The sequence below is a fragment of the Corvus kubaryi genome, unplaced genomic scaffold (assembly GCF_017639235.1).
Source record: "Corvus kubaryi isolate FWS band 111438036 unplaced genomic scaffold, C.kubaryi_AGA036_p1.0 37300, whole genome shotgun sequence".
NCBI lineage: Eukaryota > Metazoa > Chordata > Aves > Passeriformes > Corvidae > Corvus > Corvus kubaryi.
The window spans coordinates 6245333-6261866 of record NW_024581093.1 but is presented as its reverse complement, the minus strand read 5'-3'; the positions used below and the strand labels follow the sequence as shown (position 1 = coordinate 6261866).

Here is a 16534-nt window from a genome sequence, read left to right as displayed (position 1 = left end):
CGCCGGCATCTTCCCAGGGCGCATCCCTGTGCCTGATCAGTGCCCGGGGACATTCCCAGAACCCGGGTGTTCAGTCTGGCCTGCGCTGGCAGCCTCGTTGGGGTGGCGTGGGAGTGGAAAACATCGAAATGGGTCCCCACGTTGTCCCTGCAGTGCTGCAGCAAAGTGGGGTCCCCCCGGCTGTCACAGACATGCCCCCCACATGCCAAATGTGAGCCTGGATAGCTCAGTTGGGAGAGCATCAGACTTTTAATCTGAGGGTCCAGGGTTCAAGCCCCTGTTCAGGCGGTGGCTTTATCCTTTAGTATCGAGAAAGGGGAGCATGTGGGCAGGAGCAGCATCTCCTCCTCCTACTGGGGCCCTGGGGGGGGGCTGCAGGGACCCCAGGGCACCCCCTCCTTCTTTTCCCACCACCAACTCCCCAAGCTCTCCAGAGCTGGCTCCATCCTATCTTAGACCCACACAGCACTGCTCCATTCTTCCAACCACCCAGTACTCAGAGAGATCTCATGTTGGATGATGAGGACAGATTATTTGGGGGTACATCTGAAAGGAGGGAGAAAGACGATGGATAGAAAAGGAAGCGGCACAGCAGAGCTGGAGGGAAGGAAGTCCAGGCTGGGCTTGAAACTGGGGGCTCAGGGGTGGCTCCAGGCTGAGAGAGTGGGAAGCTATTGGAGGCACCCTGATTGTGGTTGACTCTCATGGGGATGTGCAGCACCCTCCACCTGCCTTCTGGCATGCCCAGGCCTTCCCTCACCTTTGGGTGTTCATCATCCCCGTTCTTACTCCCTTCTGTGCCTGCCCTGGGCTCCATTCTGGGCCCCTACCCACTCCAGCTCAGGCGGATGCTCCCTTGAAGTCACCCCTGGTGCCAGGGAAGCCATCCCTGGCCCTCTGACTGGGGGGACAGTGATGTTTTTGCAACAACGCTGCACCCACATCAACCCACGAGCTTATTTTATTGTCCTTACAAACTTTGCTTCCCAGCGGCTCCGATCCTTCCACGCGCGTGCGCCACGGCTCAGGCTGAGCTCTGGCCCACGCCTCTGTCGTCATTCATTTCTTGCCAGCAAGAAAACAAAGAGATAATAAATAGGAAGCTTATTTGCAGAGAAGGTCCAGGGAACGGCCTGGGGTCATGGGCCAGGCTGTGCCTGGCCCCGGCCGGGGCCGGCGGGGGGGCTGCAGGCAGGACAGCCCAGCCCCGGGCCACGCACACTGTGGGGCTGGGGCACTGGGGGGACTTGGGGGGATATAGCAATCTCTATTTAATTACATTAAAATAGACTATTTAAAAAAATTATTTCTAGTAGTTAAAAAAGTGTCGTGGTCCATCCCATCCCAGCAGAGTCATGGAGCTGTCCCAGGGGTTTGGGGATGCACTGGCTGGTGCGGGGATGGACCCCAGTCTGCTTCACCCTGGGCAGGCCTGTCCGGGGGATGGTCTGTCACAGCGGGTTCCAGGGGTGGGTGCTATCAGGGTGGGCACCGCGGGTGACAAAGCAGGGCACTGTGCCCCCCACCAGCCCCACAGCCACCGGCAGACCAAAGGCAGGGGAGTGGGCACCCTCCCAGACCCCACAGCAGGGCCAGTCCCAGGGCTTTAAATGACATGGCAGCAGTTGAACTGCCCCAGCGAGAGGAGGCTCTCCTTGGAGCCCGGGCGGAGTTTGAAGGCCAGGGCTTTCTCGCAGAGCGGGAACTGCAGGAGCCTGTCCCGCAGGCTGCCCCCCTTGCTCTTGCCCGGGTCCAGCTTGATCACACTCTCTGCGCCCCCTTCAGGGCCTGAGCCCTCCACCGACTGCCGGGCCGGGCTGGTCTGTTCCCCCTGCACTGGAGGCGTGTCTGCACCACTTGGGACTGTGGCAGGGGTCGTCTCTGCCCCCAAAACCTGGGAAACTCTGCTGCTCTGAGGTGACAGGACAGCTCCCCTTTCCTCGGGGAACTCTGCCGAGGAGCCCCCAAGTTCTGTGTCCTCCTCCCTCCTCGGGGGCTCAGCTCCATTTCCCCGCAGCACCACGGGACCCCGAGCCCCGCTCACTCCCTTCCCAGCCCAGGCCGCCCCCGAGCGCCCGCTCCGGCCGCCCAGCTCCACCCCCGGCCCCCAGACCTCCCCGCGGCCGGGCAGGCGGTGGGCACGCAGGAAGGCTCGCATCTGCTCCTGATTCAGCGAGCTGCTCTTCCTCTCCATGGCGCTGGGCCTCTCCTCCTCCTCCTCGTCCTCCTCTTCCTCCTCACAGATCTGCTGCAGGGCCGGGGTGCTCTTGGTGATGGTGGTGTCAACGGCAGGGACCTTCAGCAGGGTCCCGGTGGGCTGCCGGCCGCCAATGTCCACTCCGGGGGGCAGTCGGGACCCCCCGACGAGGCTGCTTGTCTCCGTGAAGGGCAGGAGGCTGCCGGCGCTGCCCACAGAGCCAAATGTGTCTGACAAGTTGGGCCTGAGGAAGGGGAGAGAGGGAGGTGTCAGTACCCAGCTGGGCATCACAAGGGCTGTGGCAAGGAAAAGGACAGGGAACCGGCCAAGACCCTGCACTGGGGACCCAGGATGGTGGAGAGGGGGACACGGGACAGGGGGCAGCAGGAGGGCTCACCTGCTCTGCACCTCCTTGGCCAGGTTGTAGACGAGGCTGAGGCGGTGGCCCTGCTTCTCCTGCTTCTCCCGCAGCATCCTCTCCGCCAGCAGGAAATACGTGGCCGTGATGTGGTTGTAGCGGTTGGCTTCCAGCGCCCTGTGTGGGACCCAGGGAGTTGCATCAGCACACAAGGGACATGCCTGGGGGGACCTGAAGGGGCTCCCACCCTGGCATCCCATCACTCACTCCTGGATGGTGTCCCGATCTGCAATGTTCCCACATATCATGGCCTGGAGGATGATCTCGTGCTCCTCCTCAGAAACGCGCTTGTGGGACGTGAGGGGCAGCAGGGAGCGGCTGGCAGGGGACGGGTCCACCCCCTGCAGCCACGTGTGGCCCTCGATCTGCTCCAGGGATGCTCGTTGCTTCGGGTCCCGCTGCAGCATCCTGGAGATGAGACTGGGGGAAAGGAGTGATGCTGCAACCCTGCAGCACTGGGTGAACCCCAAAGTAAGCAGCTTTACCCACTCTTCCCACCTCAGCTCCCAGGCATCTGCCAGAGCTGGGGGACCCACCCCAGGGAAGCAAGTCAAGGTCTGGGGGGTACAGTGAGGGGGTGGTGCTCACTCAGCGCACTGTGCCGAGATGTGTGGGGGGACGGTGTAGCGGCAGTCCATGATCATGGTGAGGGTCTCGCTGTCATTGGCCTCCTGGAAGGGGGGGTGGCCACACACCAGCATGTAGAGGATGACCCCCAGGCTCCAGATGTCTGCAAGAAACAGCAGCAGCAGTTCAGGTTGCACTCATCGTGGCCCAGGAGAGATTCCCCACAGCACGGACCCTGGGAGGGGCGGCACCACCAGCCCCCAGTGCTGATCCAGCAGACACCAGGGCTCACTGGGATGTTCCTTGGAGATAACAGCTCCCAGGTCTTGCCCCGTGGACAGGGGGACCACACTCCTACCAAGGCAGGGAAGGACCTTCCCATCCCCACATCCAAGCAGGTCTCAATGGACTTCACCAAAGCAGCTGAGGTGTTATCACCTTGTCCAGGCAGGGACGGGAAGGCCAGCCCTGAGCTCTGCTCTGCTCTCCCCCCTAGTCACATACCCGCCCACAGCATGACTGCACATCATTCCTCAGCTTCCTGGTTCTCAAATCCCACCACAACCATCCTGGCACTGGGCTGTGCCTTAGGAGACACTACAGCAATGGGAGAGGGACCTAGCACCGATCTGGGCTCTCCAGCTGCATGGGGACTAGCTGGAGCACGATCGCTGCCCTGTCCTGGGGACAGGGATGGAGCTAGAAGCATCTTCCCTGGCTCCTCCTGCCCAGAACACAAATTCCTGCAGATGTGCGAGTTTAGGATGCTGAGCATGCCATGGGGCGCTCTGTTAATACCTTCAGCTGCTTAAGTCAAGTGTTCAAAAATTTCTCATCTGCATCGGTTTCCTCCCTTCATTTCCCTTTGCAGCGCCACCAGCTTGTTTTTCTACAGTCTCCATAAGCTAGCCTTGTTCTCAACTCGGGATCCGCCTTTCCCTGAGCCAACGCTGGGCTTTTGCCTTTAAGGGCTCGTGTTTTGCTTTGCTAAATCCTCCTGCCCTAATTCCAGCCAGACAGCCAGCTTGGATCCTGCTTCCCTCCCACATCCCCTGTGTCACAGCAGAGCCTCTTGGAGCCCTGAGCTCAGCTCCCTGTGCCCTGGGACAGTCTCCCCAGACCCCTGCACCCTGGTCAGGGAAGGAAGGGCACTGGGAGCCATGGAGAGGAAGTGGCTTTCTGGGTGGGGATGGAGCAAAGGAAACTTTCGGAGCTCCTCCGCCCAAACAGCAGCATCCCGAGCAGATTTCCTTCCGGCCTCACCCCGCCAAGTAACCACCAGCGCCAGACTGCTGGCAGCTGTATCCTCACACTGCTTCTCCTGGCAGATGCCGTGCCAGGGCTCACAGCCTGCTTGGGCTTTTTCCCCTCTCCAGCAACCATCACTCTGTGGGATCTCTGTGGATGCTGGGATGGTCTCTCTCTGCAGAGAGGACCCTGCTGTGCCAGGGCAGGGCTGGGCAGCCAAGCACCCAAGGGACAGGCTTGCTCCTTGCAGGGACAGCAGTGCCACCATGTGCTCCTAGTGTAAGGGGCCAAGTGGGAGGTAGTACCCAGCTGGCAGAACCATGCCCAAGGCAAGGGACAGAAGGGAGGCAGGTCCCCAGGGCACCCCACAGCTCTTACCAACAGCCGGGGCATCGTACTCGTCCCCAAGCAGGATCTCTGGTGCTGAGTACGCCAGGGAGCCACAGCTGGTGGTGAGCATCTTGCCGGGCTGGAAGCGGTTGCTGAAGCCAAAGTCGGTGAGTTTGACCACCCCTTGCTCCTGGAAGAAGACCACGTTCTCGGGCTTGAGGTCGCGGTGCACCACGTGGAGCTTGTGGCAATAGGAGATGGCGTGGACAATCTGGGCAAAGTAGTGCTTGGCCCGCGGCTCAGTCAGGCCGCCCTCGTGCCGCATGATGTGGTCAAACATGTCCCCGCCGTCGCCCAGCTCCAGGATAAGGTAGAGCTTGGCGTGGGTGTCGATGACCTCGTAGAGGCGCACCACATTGGGGTGCTGCACCAGCTTCATGCAGCGCACCTCCTGCAGGAGCTGCCCCGCCGCCTCCCCCGCCAGCTTGCTCTTGTCGATCACTTTGACGGCCACGCGTTGCCCGGTGAAGACGTGCCGGGCCAGCTTCACCACCGCAAAGTGGCCCTTGCCCAGCGTGCGCTCCAGGTCATACAGCCCCGCGATCTTGCCCTCGCCGCAGCCCTGTGCCCCGGCCATGGCAGTGTCGTCAGGTGGGGACAGGCATCAGGCGCTGTGGGATGGAGGAGACGCTGAGCAATGTGGGGTGAGGGATGGGGTGCCCCTGAATACCAGGTCCCTCAGCACCACTGACACCAGGACTGCCAGGACATCAGAATCCCCAGCAGCCTGTGCACCCCTGACACTCCACCTCCCAGTCCCCATCCTGGGACCTTGACACCCATCTGTATCCCCACATCCAGTTCCTAGTACTCTGGAGATATCCACACTTCCATCTTCCATCTCCTGAGTATCCTAGGGTACCCCATAATCCCCACATCCAGGTCCCCAGCATCCTGAGCACTCCAACACCCTCCCTTTTAGCTCCCGGCATCCTGGATATCCCAATACACCCCTCTACTTCCCAGCACCCCAGGACATCCTGATACCCTCTCCTCTAGGTATCCAGAACTGCAGCATTCTGGGCACCTCAATACCCCTGCCTCCAGTCCCTCATCACCCTGAGCATCCCCATACCCCCTTCTCCTGGTTCCCAGAAGCCTGAGCCCTCCATACCCCTACCTCCAAATCGCCAGCACCCCTGTCACCCCACACTCCCAGACCCCCGTATCCGGGGCACCCCAATAATACCAACCTCCAGGTATTTGGCATCCTGGCTACCCCAATATGCTCATCTCCACTACCCAGAACCTTTGGGCACCCCCACACTTCCATTTCCAGTCCCCAACACGCCGAGCCACCCCCATATCTCCAACCTTCAGGTCTCCAGCACCCCTGTCACTCCCGTATCCCCATCTCCAATCTCCAACATCCGTGCCACCCCCCTGCCCTCACCTCCAGACCTTAGCACCCTGGGCACCCCCATGCTCCCCCTACGGCGCCCCGGGCACCCCGACACCCACCCCAGCCGCTGTCACCCGGTGCGCCCCGGCGGAGCCGCACTCACCGGGGCGCGGAGCTGCGACCGCCGGGGCTGCGGTGCCCGGGCGCGCCCGCCCCGCTGACGTCAGGGCGGCTCCGGGATCGCGCCTTAAAGGGCCCGGCCCGGCGGGGCTGAGGCCGGGGTGATGGTCATCGCAGCTCCTGAGAGGCAGCTCCCGCGGCCCGGCTCGTTATTGCCTGTTTTGGGTAGCGGGGACTCGGTTGGCCTTAGCGGTAACGAGGGCTGGTGATGAGCTAAATGAGCCGCCCGCCTGCCTGGATGCTTCCAGGAGGAGAGGGAGAGCCCCCAGCCCGGGCTTGTCTCCCGAGGGTCCCGCCATTGGGGGCTCCTGCCTGGGATGCCCGATCACGGGCATCTCTGCTGTGCCACTGACCCACTCCATCACCCGCTCCCACTCCCGCTGGAGTCTGAACCATTGAGCTGGGAGCGCAGCCCTGGCCCCCCCTTTTCCCCTCGCTTTAAGCCCTCTTTTCCTGGAAGCGGCCCGGCGAGCGGCCGGCCGCCTCATTTAGCTCGTTACTGGCCTTCGGGATGCGCACAAAACAGATGTTGCTCCTGCAGATTAAAAAGCTCTTAGCGCGGCCGCCCTCGTTCCCGCTAATGCCTTCCCAGAAGTCCTGGCCCGCGGCCCCGCCGGCTGCAAACAGGCCCTAATGAGCTGTGCTGAGGTCTCCGTGCGGGGGCTGGTGTCAGCGGGGACCTGGGCAGCGTGGACTGCGGACCCGGAGTCCCCAGGGCTGGAGCCGGAGGAGCTGGGGCTGGATGGGACACTCGGCATCCACCCGAGCCTTGGGAATGGAAAGGGCTGCCAAAGCTGCCTCTTACCCAAGATGAGTCTGTCCAAGCATGTGGGGTGCCAGAGGCATCCAGGTGCTGTGGCAGGGGTCCTGATTTGGTGTTGTGCATTGGGGCACCCAGATGGGTGCTGAGTGTTTCCACAGCCACTTACAGCTGGAGAAAATTACACAAGGCAGATGCGCTCCTCGCTGGTTCTGTGCCTGCTCAGCCTGTCCCTCAAATGCAGCAGGAATCAGATCATTCCAGGACAGGGGATGTAGGAGCAAGGAAGCCTGCAAAGAGCCCCAGGGATGGTGCTGCAGCCAGGAGCAGTGGCTCACATTCTGCTGGGGATGTGCTTGGAGGCCTGGGGGTCCTTCTGGTCTCGGAGCAGCCTGGTGAGGGCAGAGCCTGAGCTGCCAGCCTTCCCTGCTGGGTAGGTCACAGCCTGCTGAACCTTTCCTATTTTGTCTTAATCCTCCAATTCCTTGCAGGGCTGAAGCCACTCAAGGCCACAAGTGTTCCCCAAAAGAGCCTGGCTCTGGGGGGATGCAGGTTTTCCAAATGAGACATGAGTAAGAGATGCAGTTATCACAGGTGGAAGCCTGGAGAATCTGCAGATGGCAAGTGGTCAGGAGCTGGAGGACTTCTGGAGGCTCTGGACTATGACTGGATGCTTGCCAGGAGATACAGATAGGCAACATTCCATTTGAAAACCAGTCAAGCTTGGTGTGGTTTTGGTGAAGAGACTGTAGCCCTGTTATTTCTCTATTTGGGAACTAGGAGATGTCCTCAGGCTGCAGCCTCAGTGCTGGAAAGGGAAGTGGGCTGGAAAGGGAACTGGTCTGCAAGGACAGTGGGGAATCGCTTCCAAGAAACTTGGGAGTTTGGAGCTAACAGGGATCTGTTCCTTCCTGCAGCTGTGCAAGGCACAAAGCAGGAGTCCCCCCTCCCATGCATCACCCCACTGGCTGCCTCTTTATCCAGACAATGCCCGTTTTCCAGAGACTCCCACCTACCTGGTAGTTAGTGGAGTCATGTGGCTGCAGCACTTAATTAATAAAAGGCCGATATAAATCCCAGTAAGCGTGTGGGGAGGAGGACACTGAGGCAGAGCGGTAGCGGCGCTTCCAGCGAGCTCGGTGGAGCAGTGAACAGCAATCCCCCTCTCTGCTCGGAAAGGTCAGTGCTTACCACGGGAAGGGTCTTGGGAGTGTGCGGGATGGAACACCCCTGGGTGTGGGGCTCCCCGCAGTGCAGAGGGGTCTCTCCCAGCAAAGGGCTCGGTGGTTTTGTGGGATGGGGAGATGAGGAGTGGCCAGCATTGGGCGGCTGGAGACAGGTTTGGAACCTCAAGGCTGCCCAAGCAGAAGGCACAGGGTTTCCCAGGATGTGGCTGACAGCAGCAACTGAGATACCACCTCTTGGTCCCTTTTCTTTTGCTCCCTAAGAGGTCACCTACTTTTTAGAGCCTTCAGGCCCCCAAAGCCCACAGCCCAACCCTGCAGCTTCTCCTGTCCCCCAGCCGTGTGTGCTGTGGTCTTTCTCCCTAGCCAGCACACAGATTCTAGTGGCACTTCCAGGCTCAGAGGCCAGCAGGAGCCGTGTCAGCTGTTTTGGCCACACACTGTGCACCTCAACGGTCTGGTGGGGCAGAAGAACCTGAACTGCCGCAAAAAAGTCCATTCAGATCTCAGTCCATTCTCTGCTGGTCATCCCTTTCTGTGGGGAGATCATGAATGTGCTCACATGTGGGGTGCCCCACAGCACATGAGATAGCTTTGGGGGGTCCTGCTCCCAGGTGTCTCTGGGCCAAAAAGAAGGCTCTCAAGTCCAAGGGAGCAAACAGCTGGGAGCAGTGGCTGTGCCGGCAGAGGCTGCCCCTTGCTGACACAGCACTTCTCGGGCTGTGGAGGTGACGGCAGTGGAGGGGACAGGCCAGGCTGCCAGCAGGTGGGCTGATGCTGGCCGGGCCCTTCTGCACAGGTTGTCCCCCAGGACCATGCTGAACGTGTTGCTGCTGTGCTGTGGGCTGCTGCAGGGGATCCAGGCTGTCCTGGATCTCAGGACTGCTGACCTCAGCTGTGGCCACCTGCAGAAGGTGAGTGGTGGGCTGGAGGGGGTGGACAGAGCCCGCCACACCAGCCTGCAGCGGAAAGTCAAGGAGGTGTCTGCGGAGCCGGCAGGTGAGTCCTGTGGCCACCTGCTCTTCACTGACCCCCACCAGCTGCTCGCTGGAAAGCCCACGGTCCCAAAAATGAAGTGGGGATCCCCTTAAAGCAGCACAGCCTCTCCTGGCCCTGGCTAGTGAGAGCAGCCTGGCAGCCCACAGGGAGTGGGGCCTTTTTTTCGTGGGGACACACGAGCAAAGGGAGAAGAATCAGCTGACCTGCCAGCAGCCTCCTTGTCCAGCCTCTCTGTATCTCGTAGGAACTCTCCCAAGGCTGGGGTTTGAGCAGATGGCCCTGAGGGTCCAAGAAGCTGATGGTGACCTTGTGCAGAGAGGCAGCCTGCTGGAACCACAGGTATGGATCCCTGAGCTTTCTTACAGACACCCCAAAGAGCAGGGCAGCCTCAGGCCACAGCAGCCTTCTCTGTGTCCCTGAGGCTGGGGGGTTTGGAGCCCAACATGGTGCTGCCTGGGATGGGAGTATCTGTCCATCACCTGAGGAGCTGGGATGAGCTGAGGCTGCCCAGACCTGCAAGGGGCTCCAGCACTCAAAGGAGAGTGGTCCAAGGCTGTGCTCCTGTAATCCATTTAATTAACCTCAAGTGCAGCCCAGGAAACCTCTGCAGAGCAGGAGCTCGCTGGGCAGTGCCCTGTGTTGCCTGGTTCAGCCCCCGGTGCCTCTGTTTGGGCAGAAGGCACAGCACCATCCAGGCCATGCTTGAAAATAAATGTGTGCAGAAAGGCCTTGAGACACCATGGATGAGGCAGCAATGCCTGCAGAGAGTCCACAGGGTTCAGCAGTGATTTCCAACAGAGAATAGAGCCCGGAGTTGAATACAACAGAAGCCTCTGCTGCTGGCAATGCCAGGTTTCAGCAGCCACACTTGGCTCTCTCCCACGCAGTTCTTTATTTGCTGGCACAGTGGTCCATGACTTCCTCTTCCTCTTCCTCCTCTCTCCCCTGCAGGCATCATCCACAGAACTGCAAGCTGCAGGCCGTGAGGAGCGCTCCCCCCGCCGCTGCGTCCGTCTCCTGGAGTCCTGCCTCGGCCACCAGATCCCCTGCTGCGACCCCTGTGCCACCTGCTACTGCCGCTTCTTCAACGCCTTTTGCTACTGCCGGAAAATCAGCACCAACTTCCCCTGCGGCAAGAACTAACACCCATGGGGCTGCCAGCTCCTCGCCCCTGTGTGTGCCTCCTTCTCTGCAGCTCCAATAAACCAGCCCTTTGCAAAAGCCACTGCGGAGTGGGAATGGTGTGATTTGTCCGCCTGGGCTCTCAGAGGAGAGGGGTGGCAGCAAGGTGACGACAGCCTGGGCACAGTGTCCACACAGCCGACACTCCAGGACACATCCATGTCAAACCAAATGTGCCTTTCCTGGCTACATAAGTGGTGTTTCAGCAGCAGGGGTGCTCCAGGTGATGTTTTGGCTATGCTGCTGTGGCCCACAAAATCGGGTTTGTTCCTTGGTGTGCACCGAGCCCACAGTGACACGCTCCAGAGAGACATCGACTGTTTATTTCAGAGCTGCCCCAGCCGGGGTGCTCGGTGCTATTCCACAAATCCAGCACACCCCACCGGAGTCTCCCTGCCATTATTTACACTGAGAAGTTCAGGCTTAGTGATTTCCCAAGCACAGCCCCTGTATTAAGATTGGTTAGTAATTTCCATAGAAATCATGTAACTGCAGGTAACTTCCACTCATGCTCAGGGGAAGGGTCTTCACCTGGGCAGAGTCTTTCTGACCCGTAGAGTGATTTTTAGTGTTACAATGAACATAGTTCAGCTCTAGGATACATGGACCTCGAGTATTTCGCCAGGTTAACAATGTACACATTGGTATATATCAACACCTTGACTTACTACACTCTTAAAGCTTGTTCCAGAATATCCTTGAATGAGGGAGCTGGCTGCTGCCTGTTCCACTGATAACGTCCCCTTTTTTCCTGATAGGGCTTGAGAGTATACAGAGGTCTTAACATCAAAGAACATCCAGCCTTAAGATAACCTTGACGTATCCCACATTTTGCAACACTTACACATCAAAAAATTGTTTTATTTTGTTACAGAGCAGCTCCTGCATAGCCCTTTACCCGGCTATGCAGGACCTGCCCTGACTAGTAGGAGTGGTGTCTCGGCAGGAGGCGACATTGCGAGCTTTACTTGTGCTCTTCTGCCTGTATCACTCATGGTGGTTTGGATGTAGTGAAGGGGAACCTCACGCTTGGCGCTGGGCAGCCGGAGCCGGGGTTCGGCGGGCACGGAGTTATGGCGGCCGCCACCGCCTCAGGCCGTTCCCGCCCCGCAATGGCTGCCGGGAAGGGGGCGCGGCCACGTGACCCGCCGCGAGTCACGTGAGGCGGCGGGCGGTAGTGCTCTCTTCTCGTCGCCGCCGCCATGTCGTGTTTCCCGGAGCTCTATTTTAACGTGGATAACGGGTACCTGGAAGGGCTGGTGCGCGGCTTCAAAGCGGGGGTACTCCGGCAAGGCGACTACGTGAACCTGGTGCAGTGCGAGAGCCTGGAGGGTGAGTGGTGGTGGAGGCCTGGGGCGAGCGGGAACAGGCCCCCCCTCCCTGCCGTCCTGAGGGGAATGGCCAGGCTGTGGGCTGAGGGGAGATAGTGAGGGGCTGTGGGGAGGCGAGGGGAGCCTGGCAGTGGTGAAAAGAGCCGATAGCGGCGTTTATTAGGCGCTGTTCCCTCTTCACCCCATGGCTGAGGACGCACTTCATGTCCCGTCCTGTCCCCCCACCCCGCCTCATCTGACTCAGTTTCCCGGTCAGCCCGGCCGTGTGATTGCAGCAGCTGATACAGCGGTTTAAGGGAGCTTGAGCTCCCACTGCATTCTTGAGGTGGCCGTGTAGCTGTGCCCTGCGGGTTTTGGGGGCCTGGTGGGTTTTGACAGGTGTTGCTGGTGAGACTTGTTAGTGCCTTCACTCCCTAAAGGGCAGGAGGCCTTTTAAGGGCCTGAAATAAGGTTATTGGCATAATCTAAGATCCCTGATACCCGTGATTAGTTTTTAAGGAGATCAGGTCACCTAGGAAAGTACCTGCTGTTATTGAAGGATCACTAGTGGAAAAAAATCTAGTGCACATCTGAGTAAATTCACCAGTGAATTACATGTTGCCTGTGATCTTGAAATCTCTTTTGAGGCTGATTCTGATTTCCAGCCATTATCTTTTTTCTAGATCAGTGTGTACAAACTTAGAGAACTGTGAGGTTTTTTTTTTTTTCACAGTGTGGGTGGTGAAGCACTGGCACAGCTTGCCCAGAGAGGTGGTGGGTGTCCCATTGTTGAAAGCATTCAAGGCCAGGTTGAATGGAGCTCTGAGCAACCTGGTCTAATTGAAGATGTCCCCACTCATTGCAGGCAGTTGGACTACATGGCCTTTAAAGGTCCCTTCCAGCCCAAACTATTCTCCAGTTCTATGATCACCTATGGTCAGCTCATCATCTTAATTAGTTGGTGCTAAACTGTTCCTCTGATCAGTGACCTTCTTAGCAGTTTTCGCTCTTTGGTGTCCAGAACCTGGATCACAAATCACAAAGATTAAAACCAGACCTGTCTTGAAATAAACTAGAAACACAGGTATCCAGAGATGTTGGTTGTTTTGATCAGTGGAACTATAATTATTGGATCATTCTTTCTTCTAAAAATATTGGTTAAGCATCAGTTTTATCTGGACAGTCATTGCTGAGTGGTTAATTGAAATTGACTGTTTAGATGAATCCCTGGCCAGCTGAACCCTGGATGCAAGTTACAGGTAACAACAGAATGGGATCAGAGTGCTGTGTGGTGCCCCAGTCTCTACCTTAAAAATTCCCAGGATGTTTTTACTTAGGACAGAAGCTCCTTTTTCACTTCTCTTTTTTTGCAGCTCTTTGCTTGCAGCAGTCACTGTGATTCCTGCTGTGGAGCCCGTGACTTGAAAGAGAGCAGTGGGAGTTACTTCTGCTCTCTTGGTAGTCACATGTCTCAGCATGCCCTGAACTGTGACTTTTTTGCCTTTCCTGCAGATAACTTCCTCTTTGGAGTCTTCCTGTACTTGGAACTTCTCTTTTCTTTCAATTTCTTGCTTTCTAAACCAAGCTGCTTAAACCTAGTTCTCCCTTGGAGTGGTGTTGGCTGCATTTGGAATGGGTCACGTTGGAGTTCCTGTATGTTTGTCGTGGTATTGGGCTGTTCTGTCCCCAGCAGCTCTCTGGTGGCAGCCACTGCTGTGCTCCTGGTCACGCTTCATTCAGAACCTGAAGGCTCTTCCAAATTTGCTGCAAATCTTGTTCCTCCTTCACTTGGCTCACTGTGTTCCTGCTTAGCATGCTTTTGGAAAGGGATTCTCTTTCAAAGGAGCGTTGTTCTTCTTTACTTACATAGGTCTCTGGTCAAACCATTTCTTTCTTCTTTTAGTGCCGATTTTCCCATTTCAGTACTTGTTTTCTGTGCTCCACAGACTTTTAATGTGTTTCTTTCCCAGATGCTCGTCTGTACTAAATCCAGGCAGTGGCTGATGTATTAGCAGCCAAAATAAGTACTGGGGCATAAATTACTGATACATTCTTCTCTACTCTCTGTTTTGTCTTCGCTGCCACCTCTCACGTGTCTGGCTCTGCAGTTAGTCCCAGTCCTGGAGCAAGTGATTGCCTTGGCCATGGAGAAAGCCTGAAGGACCAAGCCTGTTCCAGGTCTGGCCCTGGGAATTGGGTATCTGGCTGCTTGAAGGATGTTCCAGGTCTGAAATGCTGCTCCCTCTGGTGTGCCCAGATCCGTCTGGAAGCGTAAAAGGTTTGACTTCTCTGCTTCAGGACTTACACTGGCAGTTTAGTGCTGCTGGAAAGGAGGAAATCATGCTTTTCTGCATGATTCTCTGTTGTCTCTGCTTGTCTGATCACAAGGTAACCTGATCCAAGCTCTCCCTTCTTGCTGAGTCAGAAACAGAGAGCCAAATGGGCTGTCTGTGGTCAGGCAGGCTCCTGAGCTGGCCGTAAGAAATGTGGAAAAACATGTCCAGGATTGAGGGGGTGTGTGTGAGAACTGTTTTGGCTTAAGCTTTCTCTTAAAGCCTTTAGCAATAACATGTTTAATCCCTTCTTTCAGCTCTGAAAGCCCTGGTGCTCTGGTTGTTTCTCAGCCAGAGGCCCTGTGCTGTACACCCGAGCTGGGAGCATTTGCAACCTTCCTGGTGGTCGCTGTTGTATCCAGTTCCTGCTTCTGACACAAGGTGTCAGTGAAGGACCTGGAGCTGCTTTCCTCTGCTCCACTGGTGTGAGCATGAATTTGTGCTCGAGTGGAATCTGTTTGGAGCAACCAAACTTACGAGTCACCCAGACTTCTACTGTCAAAAGATTGGTGAGTCGTCTACAGCTCCTCAAGCTGTGGTGGCTTGTCGGAGGTCTGATATTCTGTCAGGAGAATGAAAAGCTGTTGATGCAGTTGAACGATGGTTATGCTTTTAAGCAGCAGAGTTCGGTGTGGGCCTGGAATGTGGGTTATTAACTGGCTTTACTGTTGGTCTGCAAAGCTCCCTTCTGTAAAAAGCATGTGGAGCCCAAGAAGTGCACAAAAGCATCTTGCACCAGGAATGTCTTTACCCTTAGGTCAGTGTTCATGAGCCTCCTGTTGTTGCTACTTCTTGCTTCCACAGCAACAGTGTAGAAAGCTGCTTTCTTTCTGATCTGCCAGTGTTGTAGAGGTGATTGGTGGGTGAAATCCAGCAGCAGGACGTGTCACCTTCTAGCTGGGTGATGAGGCTGAGGAGTGGAGGGAAGTTGGCTCAAGCTTGTGTGCCTCTTTTGGGAAAGGCCTTCCAGAGACTGCATCTCCAGCACCACCACTCTGTGTGTGCTTGTGCCTTGGTCTATGCTGTTGGCACAGCTGGGAACTTGGATGCCATGGAAACAGTGCTGTGCACGTGGAGGAATGGGATCTGTCCATGGAGTTTGTCTTCTGCACACCAGGCTGACTGCAGTGTGTGCTTTTGTTTTCATTGTCCCGAGGATCTTTTTTCTCCCCCACAGGCTGCCACTTGCTTTGAGGTGTTCAGCACATCTCCTTTCACTGAGAGAAGAGCAGGAGAGGCTGTGCTACCTGTCTCTTTTCCATTTTATCACTGTGGTCCTGGAATTTAGGCCCTAGAAGGCTGGAAGTGGGCTTCTCTTTCAGCATAACCACATGGGCCGTGTGTCCTCTCTTGTATAGGGATGTTGCAGAGCTCCAGACTGGCTTCAAGAGTGCTTTTGGTGGAGCTCATGGTATTCTCCTGGCTGTAGGGGGAACAGCATAGATCCTTTCCCGTGCAACTCCTTTACTGTACTACCAAGCAAGGAGAGGCCACTTGGTGGTCGCAAAGCATAACCAGGCTTAAATCCGTTGTGAACTCTGAGAGTGGTTCAGTCTGAACTCAAGGAGTGTAGAAGCCAAGCCATAATGTGGTGGGGACCTTTCATTGTCATTCACACAAAGATGGTTTGTCACTCTCCTGATGTCTTGGAGCCCTGTGTGAAAAGCTGACCCCAGTGTGCTGGGACTGTGCAGCAGGACTGTTCCCTGGCCCCAAGAGCTTTCTCCTGCCAGAGGAGGCAGAATGTACAGGCACAGTAAGACCTGAGGAGAGTACAGACCATTCCTGTCCTCTGAATGTTGACTGCTCGTGCAGCAACAGAACAGTGTCCAAAATGCTGTCCTGCTGCTTTGTCCTGCATCCTGTATGGGTGTAACCACTGGCTGTGGCTGTTTCATCAACTGTCCTGTTAAAACAAGCTCCAGGAAAACATCATTTATTGGAAGAAAGATGGCACTTCCATAGCCTGCTAGATGATGGTGGCAAACAAACAGTGTGGTCACTGGCTTCCTGCAGGGTTCAGCAGAGGTGCTTTGCTGTTTGTTCTGGCCTCCTTTACCAGGCAGAGACCTGCTTTAGAGCTTCTCCTAGCTAAACTTCAAGCAGCAGCTGAGGTCAACTTCTCCCGTACTGGTGTAGCTTCAGCCCTTGTTTGTGTCCTGCCCCTTGTTAGATGATGATGGTGTCTGGGTTTCCTGGCAGGTATTGCTGCTCGGCAGCCTGTCAGTGCTTTCATCTTGTTTTTCCTCAGCTGTCGGCTCCTGCATCATGAGACTGTTTTCTGCCCTGTTTGTTTTAGTTTCTGAGTGATTTTTTGCCTCTCCCTTAACCCCTGCACCAGGTGCTGCACTTCTAAGGTTGTAGTCACTTAGAGCAGTCTGCTTTTGGAGGGGGAAGAAAGCTTATTGGGGATGCAGGCAGATG

At 56.7% G+C, this 16534-nt stretch overlaps 3 protein-coding genes and 1 non-coding gene across 5 annotated transcripts in view; 3 read left to right on the top strand and 1 right to left on the bottom strand.

Annotated features, from left to right (window-relative positions):
• The first annotated feature begins 215 nt into the window (after positions 1 to 215).
• On the top strand, positions 216 to 288 carry TRNAK-UUU. The gene has a single exon. It is a non-coding gene; the product is annotated as a tRNA-Lys (tRNA).
• Positions 289 to 943: 655 nt separating this feature from the next.
• LOC121664205 (SNF-related serine/threonine-protein kinase-like) lies at positions 944 to 6420 on the bottom strand. Of its 2 annotated transcripts, none has more exons than XM_042027328.1 (6): positions 6326 to 6420; positions 4809 to 5431; positions 3204 to 3345; positions 2823 to 3035; positions 2595 to 2732; positions 944 to 2441 (listed from the first exon to the last, which is right to left on the bottom strand). In XM_042027328.1, the coding sequence occupies exons 2-6, from the start codon at positions 5395 to 5397 to the stop codon at positions 1607 to 1609; spliced, it is 1917 nt and encodes a 638-aa protein (XP_041883262.1). In that variant the 5' UTR covers positions 5398 to 5431; positions 6326 to 6420; the 3' UTR covers positions 944 to 1606. The 2 variants fall into 2 exon arrangements, with proteins under 2 accessions (XP_041883262.1, XP_041883261.1); XM_042027327.1 differs by having other exon boundaries at positions 6282 to 6384.
• A 1357-nt stretch (positions 6421 to 7777) lies between these two features.
• Positions 7778 to 10510, top strand: LOC121664208 (agouti related neuropeptide). Its single transcript, XM_042027330.1, has 4 exons — positions 7778 to 8281; positions 9086 to 9285; positions 9530 to 9624; positions 10237 to 10510. Exons 2-4 carry the CDS (start codon positions 9102 to 9104, stop codon positions 10426 to 10428), a joined length of 471 nt encoding a protein of 156 aa, XP_041883264.1. The 5' UTR covers positions 7778 to 8281; positions 9086 to 9101; the 3' UTR covers positions 10429 to 10510.
• Positions 10511 to 11615: 1105 nt separating this feature from the next.
• The window catches only part of ATP6V0D1 (ATPase H+ transporting V0 subunit d1), a 34552-nt gene continuing 29633 nt past the window's right edge, over positions 11616 to 16534 (top strand). The window contains exon 1 of the mRNA XM_042027315.1: positions 11616 to 11799. Within this exon, the coding sequence (XP_041883249.1) occupies positions 11670 to 11799 (130 nt within the window). The 5' untranslated portion in view covers positions 11616 to 11669. The remainder of the gene's footprint in view (positions 11800 to 16534) is intronic.

Bases quoted from the DNA above. Each gene is read 5' to 3' on its own strand.
- LOC121664208 (XM_042027330.1), top strand. From the start codon at position 9,102: ATGCTGAACGTGTTGCTGCTGTGCTGTGGGCTGCTGCAGGGGATCCAG. The intron at 9,286-9,529 runs GTGAGTCCTGTG...TGTATCTCGTAG, and splicing joins GGTGTCTGCGGAGCCGGCAG to GAACTCTCCCAAGGCTGGGG. The intron at 9,625-10,236 runs GTATGGATCCCT...TCTCCCCTGCAG, and splicing joins GCAGCCTGCTGGAACCACAG to GCATCATCCACAGAACTGCA.
- LOC121664205 (XM_042027328.1), bottom strand. From the start codon at position 5,397: ATGGCCGGGGCACAGGGCTGCGGCGAGGGCAAGATCGCGGGGCTGTAT. The intron at 3,346-4,808 runs GTAAGAGCTGTG...TGTTTCTTGCAG, and splicing joins GTACGATGCCCCGGCTGTTG to ACATCTGGAGCCTGGGGGTC. The intron at 3,036-3,203 runs GTGAGCACCACC...CCTTTCCCCCAG, and splicing joins ATCTCGGCACAGTGCGCTGA to TCTCATCTCCAGGATGCTGC.